The sequence below is a fragment of the Lytechinus variegatus genome, chromosome 7, assembly GCF_018143015.1.
Source record: "Lytechinus variegatus isolate NC3 chromosome 7, Lvar_3.0, whole genome shotgun sequence".
NCBI lineage: Eukaryota > Metazoa > Echinodermata > Echinoidea > Temnopleuroida > Toxopneustidae > Lytechinus > Lytechinus variegatus.
Window position 1 is genome coordinate 23419801 of NC_054746.1, and position 15411 is coordinate 23435211.

At 34.9% G+C, this 15411-nt stretch overlaps 1 protein-coding gene across 1 annotated transcript; it reads left to right on the top strand.

Moving 5' to 3' along the window:
• Position 1: 1 nt before the first annotated feature.
• LOC121418795 (delta(3,5)-Delta(2,4)-dienoyl-CoA isomerase, mitochondrial-like) lies at positions 2-14455 on the top strand. The gene is made up of 8 exons (XM_041612935.1): positions 2-69; positions 2759-2921; positions 5490-5578; positions 6288-6424; positions 7978-8091; positions 9709-9851; positions 10522-10672; positions 12060-14455. Exons 1-8 carry the CDS (start codon positions 18-20, stop codon positions 12153-12155), a joined length of 945 nt encoding a protein of 314 aa, XP_041468869.1. The 5' UTR covers positions 2-17; the 3' UTR covers positions 12156-14455.
• The last annotated feature ends 956 nt before the right edge of the window (positions 14456-15411 follow it).

The following is a 15411-nucleotide window of genomic DNA, read 5'->3' on the forward strand; positions in this document are numbered from 1 at the left end:
ACCACCACGAGATCATTATGAATTCTCTCGCCAAAGTCATCCTGTCAACAGCTAGGAAAGGAAACTTGAGTAAGATTAATTCAAAATATAAAGGAAAGAAAATGGCATTAATCTGTAAGATAATTTTAGGTATTAGCATTCGGGTGGGAGTTTAACTTCAATTCAAAATACGAGTGAAAGATCGAACCCACTCATCATCATGAACTGGATTTAGCGAGCACGCAGACCGGTGCTCCCGCCGTGTACCGGCGGCACATTTCGAGGCTACCTGTAGGATGGGGTTGGGTGTCTGGACACGTAACAAAAATGACTTCAGCCTTCTTTTTTGTCTTTGGATTAAACAAAAACTGTGCATTGATTAGTGCTAATCATCATAAATATTTATTCTCTATAATATTGTCTAATATTTTGTGCTAAAACATTTAAGAGATTTGAAGTGTGAACTTTTTCAATTGGCTGTAGTGTAGGCTATAAATCGACTAGACCTATACACAACCTGTCCGGACACCCAACAACTGGGTATACTCGGGGGGGGGGGGGGGGGCAGTCAAATATATTGCTGTACACACCCGTGACCAAGGAATTTCCAAACATCCCCTAAACAAGTTTTTCTCTGTGTGCAAAATAACCCCCTTAACAAGTTTTTCGCGGGCTTTATTAACACATTTTTACCCCAAACAAGTTGTTTGCCAAAATATGTATTATGACCTCAGGGAAAAAGCTTAGGGAAAAAGCTTGGGGAAAAAAAAAGCATACCCTAAACACGTTTGGCTATTCTTTTTAAAATGAGCTTTGGCCCAAGTTCAAGTTTGGGTAAAAAAACATACCCTAAATACGTTGGACCCCGCGACTGACCATTGACCAGTCTTTCAAAACCACCCTTTTTCTTGAAAATCAGTGTTTTTGATACCCTTAACGAGTCCATGCGCGGACCGCGTCCAAAACTGAAAAAAACCCCTTTAAACGCGTTTTTTGGTCACGCGGGGGTATACTAGCTGCTGTTACCAACAGTACAAGCTAGTGAAGCTACGGTGTTGAAATCTGGACTGGGGAGCGTTTCATCAACATTTCTGTGTGACAAGATGTCAGATCTAACAGCTTTCAATGATATTGATTGGCTAAGAAGCAGTGTTACTTTGGTAACTATCGGATTAAATGGGACTTATCGGATAAAACGTCTGACAACTCCTTTCATGAAACACTCCCGGGGGCCTGTTTCTCAACACATGGACAAGTTAGTCATATCTTTATCCACCAACCACAGAGTTAGTTCCAATCTTACTAAACCTGTTTCTCGAAAGGCTTCCTAACTAGAATACCTTGATATCGATACTATCGGTAAAAAGAGCAGACAAGATGTAGTCTTAGTCACAAAATATAATTTGAAAAAATTATGACAAAATTGCAAATATTATGATGAATTGGGAAATAAATCTTTTCAAAATTATAGCACAGGTGAATTATGCATCATACATACTTAGACCTTGAAGACTGGAGCATTCAATTGCAGAGAAAATTAAATTATGAATGATTCATTTCATGACAAAAAAAAAATCACTTGTGGACGTTGAGATGGGTACCCCGGGGATATCCAATTTTTATAGTTTACGAAAGGAAACCATAACGGTTTTCTTTGTAAAATGATGATAATTATGCTGTCTTTAATGATTCCATAGGTCATCAAAATATGGTTTAATGAAACATTTTTAATCATTGATACCGAAACATACACGATATTTAACAAATTATATGCATAAATTAAAGGTAGAAATTTATCCAACTGTTAATAGGTGTCTGAAAACAACAAATACGGAGTTCAGTATGGATGGCCTGACGTTGTAGAATTCATCCAACTGTTAATAGGTGTCTGAAAACAACAAATACGAGTTCAGTTATGGATGGCCTGACGTAGAATCTTTATCGATTGAATAATTTTACTATTTCAAAATGAATGGTTTTGTGGCTTTTTACCAACAGTTGTTATAGTTTCTTTGTATTACAATTATCAATGACTGCATTATCCCACTTGTTTTGTGATGTAATTTCAACCTCTATGATTGATTATGTAAGATTATAATTTTAAAATTTCTAGGCACTTTTGCATGTCATAGTCTACCCATGTGATGCCATTACATCATTAAGAAAAAAGATGACAGGTCGAAAGTGTCATAAATATTAAGTGAGGTTGTTGTACCCGATCTTGATAAAGAGGGCTTCGTGAAACGGTTAGCAGACAAGTAGCTCACTATCTCTGATTTAGTCAAGGAGTTAGACTTATGACGGTGTTGAGAAACGGGCCCCTGGTTATGGTGTTGTGATAAAGTAATGGTCAGTCGTGATTATTTTTGGTTGTTTGAGAAAATATTTAAATTTTACGCATGAGTGAACATGAATTGCAGTGTTTAGCGCAGCATTTTAACTTTGATACGGTTCTCAGAATGGGGTTCATGGGAGTCTTGCAGGAGAAAGGGGGTGAGATAACCCAGGGACCCAACTTTTTGGTGTCATATGAAAATGAAAGTTTACTTTATTGGCTTTCCATATATTTAGAACTTTTGTCCACAAGTGATATATTTTTTGTTTGGCAGCCATTTCAAAGGTGTATAGTTTTTTAGATGCAATATATGATTGTATTTGTATAAGAATTCTTTGTTTCTATTTCAGTAACAGAACCCACCTCCATACTTTGTGCTAATAATTTTATTTAGACTTTACTGTATTTTTTGTTGTTGTTGTTCATTTAAAATTATTATTTCAGCCAAGATCGGCCTTGGAAGAACACTCGCTAGAAGCATGTCTTCCGAAGGGCTGTCAAAATATAATTTTGAGTCACTTGCTGTGACAAATCCCCAAGAGTTCATATACAAGGTTGAGGTGAACAGACCAGAAAAACGTAATGCAATGAACAGAGCATTTTGGAGGTAAGCTTTTTAATAAAACTTAAAGCGTTTTCATAGAGCAACTGCGGAAATTAAAAAAAAAAATTCCTCTGTTTGAGGTTGTCCAAGTTCAATATTGTTTTTTAATTTAATTGTTACAGAAGGAAGTGTCTATGAATGAAATTTGTCATTTCACATGCATGTAATATTTGAGAAAGGAACAGTATTTTTTTTTCAGTCTAGGGCTAGGCTTTAATTGAGAAGCCTTCATTGGTTTGGATATCATCTACATTAATCTTAGGATTGGGGTTATTGATTAAAGATGTTTAAACTATCTCACATGTAGCTTCATTGGCTTGGATAATATGTACATTAATCTTAGGATTAGGGTTATTCATAAAAGATGTTTAAGCTATCTCACACCCGTCATTGGCATTGATATCATCTACATTTATCTTAGGATTAGGGTTATTTGTAAAAGATATGTAAGCTATCTCACACTTAGCTTCTTTGGATATTTTCTGTATGAATCTTAGGATTAGGGTTATTTGTAAAAGATGTTTGTCAAATTAAGCTATCTCACACTTAGCTTCTTTGGATATTATCTACATGAATCTTAGGATTAAGGTTATTTGTAAAAGATGTTTGTTAAATTGAGCTATCTCCCACATAGCTTTTCATAAGATTTAAAAAAAAAGGAATGATATACATAGTATACCTATGTAGAAAATTATTTACCAAAAATAAAAATGTTATTACTGTATTAGAAAACTTATTCAAGACGAATTGCTGTGATATTCAAAGCTACATGAATCTCATAGCTGGCATAATCAGTTTAAATGTAAGCTTTCATATGACCAGCTTTGTTAGCATGAATGTCATTGATTTTTTTTTTGGGGGGGGGGGTTGGGGGGTGTTTGGGGGTGTTCAATTTTCAAAGAAAATTTTCAAAGAAAATTGAAGTTTATCTCAGTCGTAGGTTATTATAAACCAAAACAGCAGAATATCCTTGTATCTCCAAAAAGGCGATTCCATACATGTCGTACGGGACATTTAGGCCCGTATTCTGAAGTCGGGTTTAAGTTAAACTCAGGTTTAAAGTTGTGGTTTAAGTATGGATGGCCAATTGTTACATAAATCACTAACATTGGAGATATCATATTTCAGCTCATTTGGCTCTTAAATCATTCATAATTATCTAAGAAGTATAAATAGATGATTGTTTTCACCATCGATGAATCAGGAAAGAGCAGAATAAACATAAGAAGCGTACAACTTAACAAAAATTTTGATACTTTTGGCTTCCCATACTTAAACCACAACTTTAAACCTGAGTTAAGTTAAACCCGACTTCAGAATACGGGCCTTTGTCAACAATTTCTAGTCTCAGTCTCTAAGCTAATGCTTGAGCAATGAAAAGTTATTTTTGGTTGATAATATAGTAATAGTGGGAAGTCATGTGAAAAACTGATTACCAACAAAAAATATTTGATTGAATTAAGGGCGAAAATATTGTGAGTCGTATGGGGCTCAGAAATGTCCTGTACCCATTCGACACGCAACATTTTCACCTTTCATTTACCCATGGACACGATATCTTTTTTTGGTTGTCATTTTTTCATATGTATACTCAGTAGTATTCTATTATTACCAAAAACAATTTGAAGTTCTTTGTTTGTTTGGACAATAGGTTAAAAAATGTTGCAAAAATAGCTGATTTTTCTAGCATGGAATGGCCCAAAAAAGATTCCGCTGACAAAGTTTTCTTCCTCATTTGGAGATCTGCCAGGGAAACTGGATTGGTAGATTTGTGTTTTTAAAACTGGACAAAGGTAGCTTGGAGAAACTTCATCTAATAGTGATGAAAAGATTAGATGAAGGCATATTAACAATTAACATATAATAAAAGAAAGGAAAAATGATTAAGGAAAATAAAATGCTTTGATATTTGACAATCTCTCATCAATTCTAAATCTTACAGAGGATTTTACCAATCTGGTGAAATTTTGGACTCTTGCTTCAGACCTTATGGATGAAGTCAATGTTTAAAGACTGCTTGATTTTTAATTCATGAAATTGAATAAATCTTTGTTAGATGTGAATGTAGATCTTGGGGTGTTTTGCAAAGATTCAGTTGTGACTAGAATTGCACTTTGAGTTCCCAGTTGCATATTAAAAATGGTCAGGTCATGCATTAGAGTTGTACTTTACCACATATTAAGTAATGAGGTTTCTTGTTCAATATCATGTGTGGGTGGACTGTATGTCAGGACTGTTTTTTTTTTCAGCTTTGGCATCAATGATAACTTGGCTATAATGGTATCAAACAAATGTACCACAGCCGGTTAAAATCAAGGATTCCATGGAAGTTACAAATGATGGTTAAATTACTGTAATTAGTAGTATTGTCAAACTTAGCTCTGGTTTGCATCAAGTTTGTCTTTTGTGAAGTTTTTACTTTTAGTAGTTTACATGTAGGCCTACCTTACATTATTGTACAGGGGTGTATATTCGGAAAGATTGATTTGCCAAAGTTATGATAAATTAAAATGCAACTCATAATTACATCAGCATAAGGATAACACTGCTTAATTTTATTTTCTTATTCAGGGAGATGGTAGAATGTTTTAATACTATTGCAACTGACCAAGATTGCAGAGTAGTACTACTAACTGGTTCGGGCAAGACATTTTCTGCTGGTAAGTTTGAAAATACTAATCTTCAATTCTTCATCTATTTTTGAAAAACATTTTTGAATTGTGTAGAGATTAAAAATCACAATAAGTTCAACTATACAGATCATATTTATTACACTTTCATTGAGGTGTCAAACCCTTCATGTATATTCTTTATTTTGAATACTTATACAGTATACAAGGAAATGTTAGCATTTGATGCAATGGATTCAGTGTAATGTGTACAGGCCTATTATTAATATCACTGTTTGTTTAAAACTGCAAAAGACTTATTTCTGGTTTCGATCAGATTTGAACAGATTGAAATGTACATTGTTTTGTTTATTTGTATGTTAGTGATTAACAAAGTAAAAAAAAAATATTAGAGAAAACATAGATTTGTTAGAAAAAATGATCTCTATATTTCCATATTACTTTATCTTTTTTTTCTGTTTTGGACATATAATGGTGATTGATGTGTAGCTCTTTCACTGTCCATGTAATCATACTAAATATAGTATGATTGGAGGCTTATTTAACACACTTTAACTTTGTTAGATATCATTTTACTGTGATAGTAATTAAAAATTGACTGGCTTTTAAATGGCAGCCAACTAATGTACAGTGCCATGAAATTTTGCACAAGTTACCATGACAATTGCTCAGGCTCAGTAAGTTAATATACCTAAATAGAGCTTGAAATATTTTGATGGGTTTCTATATATTCTGGCAGGTATTGATCTGCAAGATAATGCAGAATTGATGCAGGGTGCTGTTCCCGGATCATCTGAGCTTGATGTTGCACGAATCGCTAATAAGATCAGACTAAAAGTCAAGGAATACCAAGAGTCTTTCTTTGTGATTGAGAAGGTCAGTCTGACATGATGTTAAGAATAATGGGTAGTGTTAGGTTATATTGGAGAGGGTTTCCACAGCCATGGACTATCCTGGAAAATTTGTGGTCATGGAAAGTCAGGGAAAAGTAAGGGAATCTTGAAAATATGTGAAAAGTCATAGAAAATTCATGAAATTGCATTTTCCTCTTGGCTATGGCAGCTTTCCAGTTTATTTCTCACAACTCTCATACTCTGCTATTATAATTGGTGTTCATGATTTCCATTTTTCCCAGTTTTGTGACATCCCAAATTCTATATAACTCCTGGGACCTCACAGGAAGCCTTGGAAAGCAGCAATTTAGTCATGGAATTCTGTTTTCAAATTTCTGTGGGAACCCTGTTGGATATATCTTTAGACACTCGTGCCTTTGAGCAAGATAATGATCAATATATGCCACTTTTGACCTAAGTAAGGTTATTGGATACTTGGAAGTCATGTAATAGAAACCTCAAACTTGCTGTTTCCACATGCATGTTTTCAAATGTTTTCTCTCAGTTTTGATTAATTTCTAATATGTAAAATAGGGAACGAAAATGGAGAAATAAAAGAAAGGTCCTAATGTTGCCAAGTTGAATAATGAAAGCTCATTCATTTTTGATTGACTAAATGTGACACCTACGTATGGAATACCTACTTGTCATGTAGGAAGATTTTAGATTGGGAGATATTATACCTTTATTTTCAATTCTAGATTTGTTCTCTCTTAACTGGTTTGCCCATTTCCAGGTAGAGGGTATTCATAGGATTCTGACTTATTCCTTCTGCATCCATCAATTTAGCCTTCATCTTTAATGTGGAGAGGGCTTGAATAACCTTCCTTCTGATTAAATTGCTGTGAATGAAAGGAAAAACTTGAGCATGTACTAAAAAAGATTTAATCAAATATCTGTATGAAATTGAATGTTAACTGGTTAAAGGAATTCTTGGAATAAATAGTGCCTAAGGGTAATTGGGATAATTAATATTTTATACTTGATTTATTATTAGCTCAGTATAGTACACAGGTAGTTGATGTAGCCATTGGGGTTAGGGTTAACAGCTTTGTGCGTATGTCATACTTCTGATGAGAATGTGCCCACTTGATGTATTTGGTAAAGAGCAGAGTTTGATCTTGGTGAAATGTAGCATGATTTTCTTTTCAGTAAGCTGATGCTTGCTGGATGGACACATGTTGCTAAGTTGACCTTTCATTATAAAATAGCATACTGTAACATCAACCCAAAATATGATAAATTGTTCCACTGTACATATTTACACATATTATTGATAAATTATTCAATCAATGTGAAATTATGAATGAAATGCAGAAAAACACTATTAACTGATCAGTAAAAGCTTTGTGTATAATAGATTAATGAATTGAACTGTATAATTTTTTCAAGAATTGTTCTGCACATATTATGGTATAAAGTTTTTCATTGATATAAGCAGACTGTATGACAAAAGATTCTTAGGTCCAACCCTCAACATTTTCTGTGATGCAGAAATGAAAGACTAACTGGTCATTATTTATCGTTATTTGATAGTGTCCTAAGCCAGTAATTGCAGCTGTTCAAGGAGGATGTTTAGGAGGAGGACTCTGTATGATCTCTGGTTGTGATATCAGGATTTGTACTGAAGATGCCTGGTTTCAAATAAAGGTAGGTTCCAACAGTACCATTATTTGCTAAGTACTTCAGCAATGTAAACAAAGCCAAAGTTCACTTTATGTATTTATGAATTATAATATTTTATGCCCCTGAGTTGTTCCTTTATGCAGTATTGATTTATCATGGTACAAACTGCAAAAGCTTGGTCACGTATGTTTTATGAGCAATATTTTGGGTTAAAAGCATTGTTTAGGATATCCTTGGTAAGTGTGACGATGCAGGGGTTACGCAATTTAGGGACTGTTTTTCGATATACATGTAAGGGCACAAATTTTTACTTCATCTAAATATGATAGTATGGTATACAAAATTGTAATTTCTTCAGACTTGACATTTATTTAGTAAGATTTGCAAACAAAGAGGCAAAATGATGAGGTTCTGAGACTTGTTTACAAAAACAAACCCATGTTATCACTACCTAGCCGCTAGCGTGTCATGATTCTATGATGCTATTAACTGACGGTGGTGTCACACCTTGGCGTTTTAGACAGCGTATGCCCGACGTATCAAAATTTCTCTAAAACGTCGGCATACGCTGATTTTTTTTTCAACTCTGGGCGTATACTTAGCGTATTCATAACGAGTTGGACGTATACATAACGTATTAGTAACTTATATCGAACGCTTCGTTAACTTATAAGTAACGTATTCCAACGAATGCTTAGCGTATTGCTGGCGTACACAATTACTTATGCCCTACGATAGCCTAACTTACGCATAGCGCGTCAGCGTATTGCTGATTAACACGTGTCGTAGCCTATTCAAATCATAACTGCACGATACATCACCTATCAACACCACCGCCATGCCGAAGAAAACTCCTGTGAACCTCACCTTTATATACCAATTCCTATAAACATGATAAACGTTGTCAATACGCCATTATACGGTAGCTGTAAGTTATAAACACGTTCAGTAAGTTTTGTGGTCGTCCGGAGCACGTCTTCATACGTCAATATACGTTGGAGTTAAGTTACACATACGTTCAAAGCACGTTACTCATAGGTTAGAAGTAAGTTTTAGGGTACGCTGGACATTATCTCGACGTACATCGACTTATGAGTAACGTGTGTCAACGTGTATCAACGATCGCGTAACTTGCCTACAACTTATGGCCCGCGTATGCGGGACGTATGAGCCATACACTGGCATACGTCGAAAAATTTTGTGCTTGCACAAAATTTTTCGACGACCTCACCGTATGACGGCGTATACCAGCGTGTTTTAGCGTACTCTTAACGTGTGCAAAACTTACCCGTAACGTATTCGACGTACGCCAGCGTATTCGCCAAATTCCTCATACGTCGGGCATACGCTGTCTAAAACGCCAAGGTGTGACAGCGCCTTAATGGTACATTGTTTTATATGCTTAATTCCTTACAACTTGCCATCACTAAAATGATGTTATCTGGTGGGTGTTTCATAAAGCTGTTCGTAAGTTAAGAGCGACTTTAAGAACGACTGGTGAACCTTTCTTACGCGCTAAGTAATCACCAATGAACATAACATTTACCACAAGTAAGGATCACCAGTCGTTCTTAAAGTCGCTCTTAACTTACGAACAGCTTTATGAAACGGCCCCCTGGGTTGTTTGATTCATTTGCATAGGAAACAGACCTTGGTCTAGCTGCTGATGTAGGTGTACTTCAGTGGTTACCACCGAAAACAGGTAATGACAGTCTACTCAGGGAGCTCTGTTTTACAGCAAGGAAATTTGATTCAAAAGAGGCCAAGGAAATAGGTCTAGTCAGGTAAGACATTTGAACTCTGACCCAATGGCCCTGAATTTGTTCTCATAATAAGGTGCCTTGTGACAAGAATAAACAAAGTAATCTTAACTGATGATATGAATCGCAGGACTAAACTATTACATATGCTAAAGAATGGTATACATGTAAATATTTAATCTTGGTTTTTATGGTCATGTGTATTTACTTCTTTTGTTCCAGTTGTCCCGTTTCTTTGAATATTGTATAATTGATATCTACCTCTTTTACATTTTTATGTATAATTACATTTGTCACATTGAGAATGGTTAGATCCTTTTCATGTTTAAGAACATGTCCTCATGTAATTTTACTGATGTGCTGTGGAGGAAATAATTTCAGATGAATATTTACTGCTTTTATGCGCATCAAGAAAGAAAAGATTTTAAAATGAAATTGTGATTTATTCCAGTGAATAATCACATGTGATTTAATTGTCCATAAATTTTATTTCTCTAATGGATCCTTGTTCCCTTTCATATTTTTTTTTACATTCTGACTTGTAAAAAAAGTATTGATGATTAAGAAATCATGTACACTTCATTGGTGCAGTTCAAGATCTTTATGCATTTATTGTTCTCAAGTCTGGGTGTATGCAGAAATCCATAAATCTATCTTGTTCTCATTTATCGTTACATGACTTGGCAATGAATAGTCGACTGTACCCAGATAAAGAAGCTATGGTGGCTGGTGCTATGGAGCTAGCTGCAATTATCGCCAGCAAGAGTCCAGTAGCCGTCCAGGGTACTAAAGTTCATCTGAATTACAGCAGGGATCATAGTGTAGCAGATAGCTTTGAATATGCAGTAAGTCAGTGTTGAATATTAAAACCTGGGGCTAAATATATTATTCGCACAGTTACAAAGGACTTTGCAAATGAATAGAACATATTTTTGGGTGCTCACTTTGATTCCCTTCAGCTAAAACTGAGATATGCATGAAATTTTCATGTTAACAAGAAAAAGAATTCAAATTCAATTGTTTGTCTAATTTTGTCAAACGTAGGATTAAAGGAATTTTGATATGATATATTATTAGCAATAACGTATGTGAAGTTGTGCATAAGGTCATGTGTAAATAAAAGACAAATCTATGACCCCCTTCCCCATTCGAGTCTTCTCACATGTTGGTTTGCTTTAGCTTGTTATTTCTCAGTTTCTCACCAAATGTCAACCAAACCCCAAAGTCCTTTTAAAGGGATTGTTTCACTTTGTGAGCAGCTGATTTAAAAAGTTATGAAACATGTGTATTATTGCTTGTATTTGTCTTCAAAAACCCTGAAACAGACCACAAAATAGGATGAAAATCCCTAATTTAGACACAAGTAGCAATTTATTAGCCCGATTTTGAGAACCGTAAGACGTATTCAGCTTATGCCCAGTTTTCTCAAGTTCAAAAGTATGTTGGCTGTGTTGATTGCCTTCTGTTGTGTGTATGGTATGCACACACTATTATTAGCTCCACTGTATGTAGGTCATGCTGGATTCATCTATAGTTTATGTGTTGTAGTGGACAGATTTGCTGTATGCACATAGTCAATGAAACCAATCCCCAATTATTTTCAAACTTTGGTTTACATCTCCAAAGTTTTAAAATAGTTCCTGTACTGTAGATATGATACTTTGAAACTTTTGGGATGAAATTTTTACACCATAAGCCTAATGTTCAGCCAATTTTGAAGAACCAAAATGAGAATTTTAAAAATCAGAACAAAGTGAAATGATCACTTTAAGCAGTGAATGAGAACTGATGAACTGTGAACCCATGACATTTTCTGTATCACCATGCAAACTTTTTAATAAATATAGTCTCATCCTTCTCAATTCTTGCTATCGACAATAATAAAAAGTTCCTGGAATGTAGCATGTGGCGTGAATTTGTGCACTGAACTAGAAATTCTTTTTGCTCAATGATACATGACCAAACAAGCTCCAGTCTAGCAGCATTTGTTTTCGCACTGTGTTCTCAATCTCTTCTTTCATTTTGAGGAGAAATCATTGTTAAACTTACTACTTGTGTTATCCCTCTTGCTATATTTTTACCTTCAAGCTACTGGAATTCGCTGGGTCATACACATGTACAAATGTTGTAAGCTACATCCAGGAATATTTGGTTATTGTTGATAGCTAGATTTGCAGACAATATTAGAAACTGTTTTCTAATAATGGATTTCACTCTCTCATCTTCTTTTAGGCAACTTGGAACTCTGCCCATTTACAGAGTGAAGACCTTGTAAAGGCAGTGATGGCAAGCATGGCAAAATCAAAGCCAGAGTTTTCAAAGCTTTGAGATTATCAATCTGATCATGAATCAGAAAGGAGGATAACAAAGATGTCAACACCATTTCCACAACTCTATTATGATTCATGTAATTGCCACGAAAACCAGAAAGATGATACATGGTCGTGGGCTGTGGACGTTTCATTATAAAATTGTTATGACAAGATTTTCATGTTAATCAATTTGCAGTGAGAAAGGCTGGGAAGTATGAAAGATGAAAATTTGATACCGGGCTATGTATAGTGTAAGATGTTGATCTTATTAAATCGGCAAGAATGCAAACCCAAAGAGATCATCACTGCATTTTAAGACATGGGTTTTATATCATTTGCAGTTGAAAAAAAATAGATAAGATGTGATGTTTTTATTCATTCAATGAACTTCAGTGTATTCATACAGGGTCATATCTTTGACGTATATTGAATATGTGCCCAAAGACACTAAATTTGCTATTTCAGCAGAAGATCTGCTTTGAGCCCATTTTCACAATATCTCCCTTTTTCCTACTAGAATTCTAATTTTAAATTTAGCTGTATTTCTCCTGGCCTGGCCAAAGAGATCTGCCCCATTTTAAAAATCTTTTTTTGTTGTTGATCAAAGATAGAAAGCTGTTATAGCCCTAATGGTGGCCTCTTGTCACAGGAAAGTTTATGCTTTACGGTTTTGGTGATGTGATCTGAGGACACATTAAGCCAGTCTTTTGCTTGCTACAGGTGTCTTGGTGGAAGAATCAGCTGCTTGAGAGGTGCTTGGAGGTGGAGTCTCTATGTGCCCTTCCACTGAAAAAAGGACCAACAAGTCATAATTGTGACTTCAATGTACAGAGCTTAAATAGCAGAATGGGTTGGCAATATATCATGATTTTATTGTACATTTTGTTATTTTCTGAAATAATTTATTGTTTTATAATTTGATGTTCATATAATTCAATATGGTCTTATTTTATGTTTTTTTTTATATGAGATAAGGTACGAGGTAGAAACCCCTGAATATCCATATGCATGATAAGAAAATTTTGCATTAAGCTTTATATTACAGACTCAATGGATCATGTTTTGAATAAGTGTATGGTGGGTAAGAATGTCTAATGCAACTCCATGCTGCAGGTAATCTGGTCCCACTCATGAAGACTCCTTTTTTTTTCTTTTATAATTACAAATTGTCAAGCGTTGCCTTTTTCCAACCCATTCATATTAAGCAAAAACAAAACAAACAATTTTTTGCTTGAGGGATTAACATCATGTTTTAGAATTTGATTCTAGCAAAACTAACATATTCAGCTTTGATTCATTTGGTGATTCCAAGGTTATTCTAAATTTGACTACCCTTCACTTCAGCAGTCTATACTCAGAGTTGTGTGAGTTTTCTCAAAGAGTGGATGTGTAATTTGCCAACCCAAGTTATTATGAATAAGGCACTGGAAATATCTGCAATGAAGGAACATTCCTAGAACATAGCTAACAAGTTGTCCCATCATATACATTCTTTGGGCTACTAAAGAGCATCACCAGGCATAAGAAAGAGAGATAATGACTTCACCATGTGAGGTGATAAACGGGATATACCAAATATAGGCTAATCATTATGGCCCATATTCTCAAAAGAGGTTTCAATTGTACCATGGTACAAAACCATGGACTATGCAGATTTTTAAAAACAATTACACTTATTTCATCACGTACAAGAAGATAAATCCAATTAAATGCGCGCTTTTGGCAAAGTGCGCTAAAAATGAAGTGTGTTAATAAAATAAATCTGCATAGTCCCTGGTTTTGTACCATGGTACAATTGAAACCTCTTTTGAGAATACGCACCTTTAAGCTAGAATCTACTCTGGGTGATGGACATTACCTGCTACTAGCTGGGCAAAGACCTGAATGATATAAAATTCCTATCAAAGCTGATGAGTCTGCAACTATAATGTTTAGTAAATGTCATCTTTTATGTTTCATTTGTCAGTAGTAATAACATTTTAGGAACCAAATGGCACAAATAGAAGTGAACAAAAATGGTTACCTCATACAGGCTAAATAAATGAAGATTGAATTTATGCAATCTTTCCGTATTGCCTCTTCGTCCTTAACTTGATTGTTGTAAATAAAAGAATGATATAACTCATAAAATGAGTTGTTAATATGAAGGAAAAAAATCACAGGAGTGACCTGTCTGAAAGATGATCATGAAAGCATGTTCCTTTGCCATTGTTAAACTTTCAATTGCTGTACATATTTTATATTGTCTTGAGCAAATATATTAAAGAATTGTAATTGCATACATATCTTCTAATAAATTTATATCCTAGTCTGCTATTCTGTAGATTGAATTTGACTCTTATGTAAGCATGGTGCAAAAAGCCAATTAATATAATATATATTGTGATCAGACATGAGATAAATGCCTCATTATGCATTAAAAAGATCCTACAACTCTCAAAAGTTGTTCATACTTGGCAAAAAAGTGTTGCTTATATGAACTTGTGAACCTCCTGTGTAATGGCTTCGTTTCAAAGCCATGTCATGTGATGTGTTTGTCTGTCCAACTTTTTACACACTTGTGCTATTAATTTGATCAGTGTACAGCTTTTTGTAGCCAGGTGACCCAAAGTCTTCTGCCTCTGCAACACTGGATGATTTCAAGTTCAGTGTTGGAAGCACAGTTCAGATTGCCTTTCTTGGCTCCAACTCCTAATGTGAATTTATAGAAATACCCAAATTATATTATTTATAGTTTAACACCCAGGTGTAAGATTCCTCCCCCCGGACCAGCTTCATTTGAGTTTGGTGCTTTGCAGAAATAAAGATGGCCCAACATTAGCACTAGAAGGTCAACAACTGATTGTTTGTCGCCTCATGTCACAATGACTGTACACAAAATGTTGCTGAGCTTTGTTGCACCATGTCTGAACAATGCTTCACTAGCAATTCTGGCATTATATTTGGTTAGAGCGGAAATCATACCTTGCCATGTAATAAATTCACACCCACCCCCTAAAAAACCCTATGGCCCATATTCCTAAGTCAGGTTTAATTTTACCTCTGGATTTAAGTTGTGGTTTAACTCCGGAAAGCCAGTTTTTACATAAATCTATAAAAGTAGAGGTTCAATGTATCAGCTCATTGGCTCCCAAAACATTAACTGCCTGGGAAGGATAAATATGACAGTTGTCTTCACCATTAAACAATTAGTAAAGAGCACAGTAAACATAAGAAGCATTCACTGTAAACAAAATTTTGAAACGTTTGGTATCCCATAATTTTAGCACAGA

What these genes read in the sequence shown, in the direction of transcription:
- LOC121418795 (XM_041612935.1), top strand. Translation starts at nt 18, where the DNA reads ATGAATTCTCTCGCCAAAGTCATCCTGTCAACAGCTAGGAAAGGAAAC. An exon ending in ATGCCTGGTTTCAAATAAAG is followed by an intron (nt 8,092 to 9,708) that starts GTAGGTTCCAAC and finishes TCATTTGCATAG; the next exon opens with GAAACAGACCTTGGTCTAGC. An exon ending in AAGGAAATAGGTCTAGTCAG is followed by an intron (nt 9,852 to 10,521) that starts GTAAGACATTTG and finishes GGCAATGAATAG; the next exon opens with TCGACTGTACCCAGATAAAG.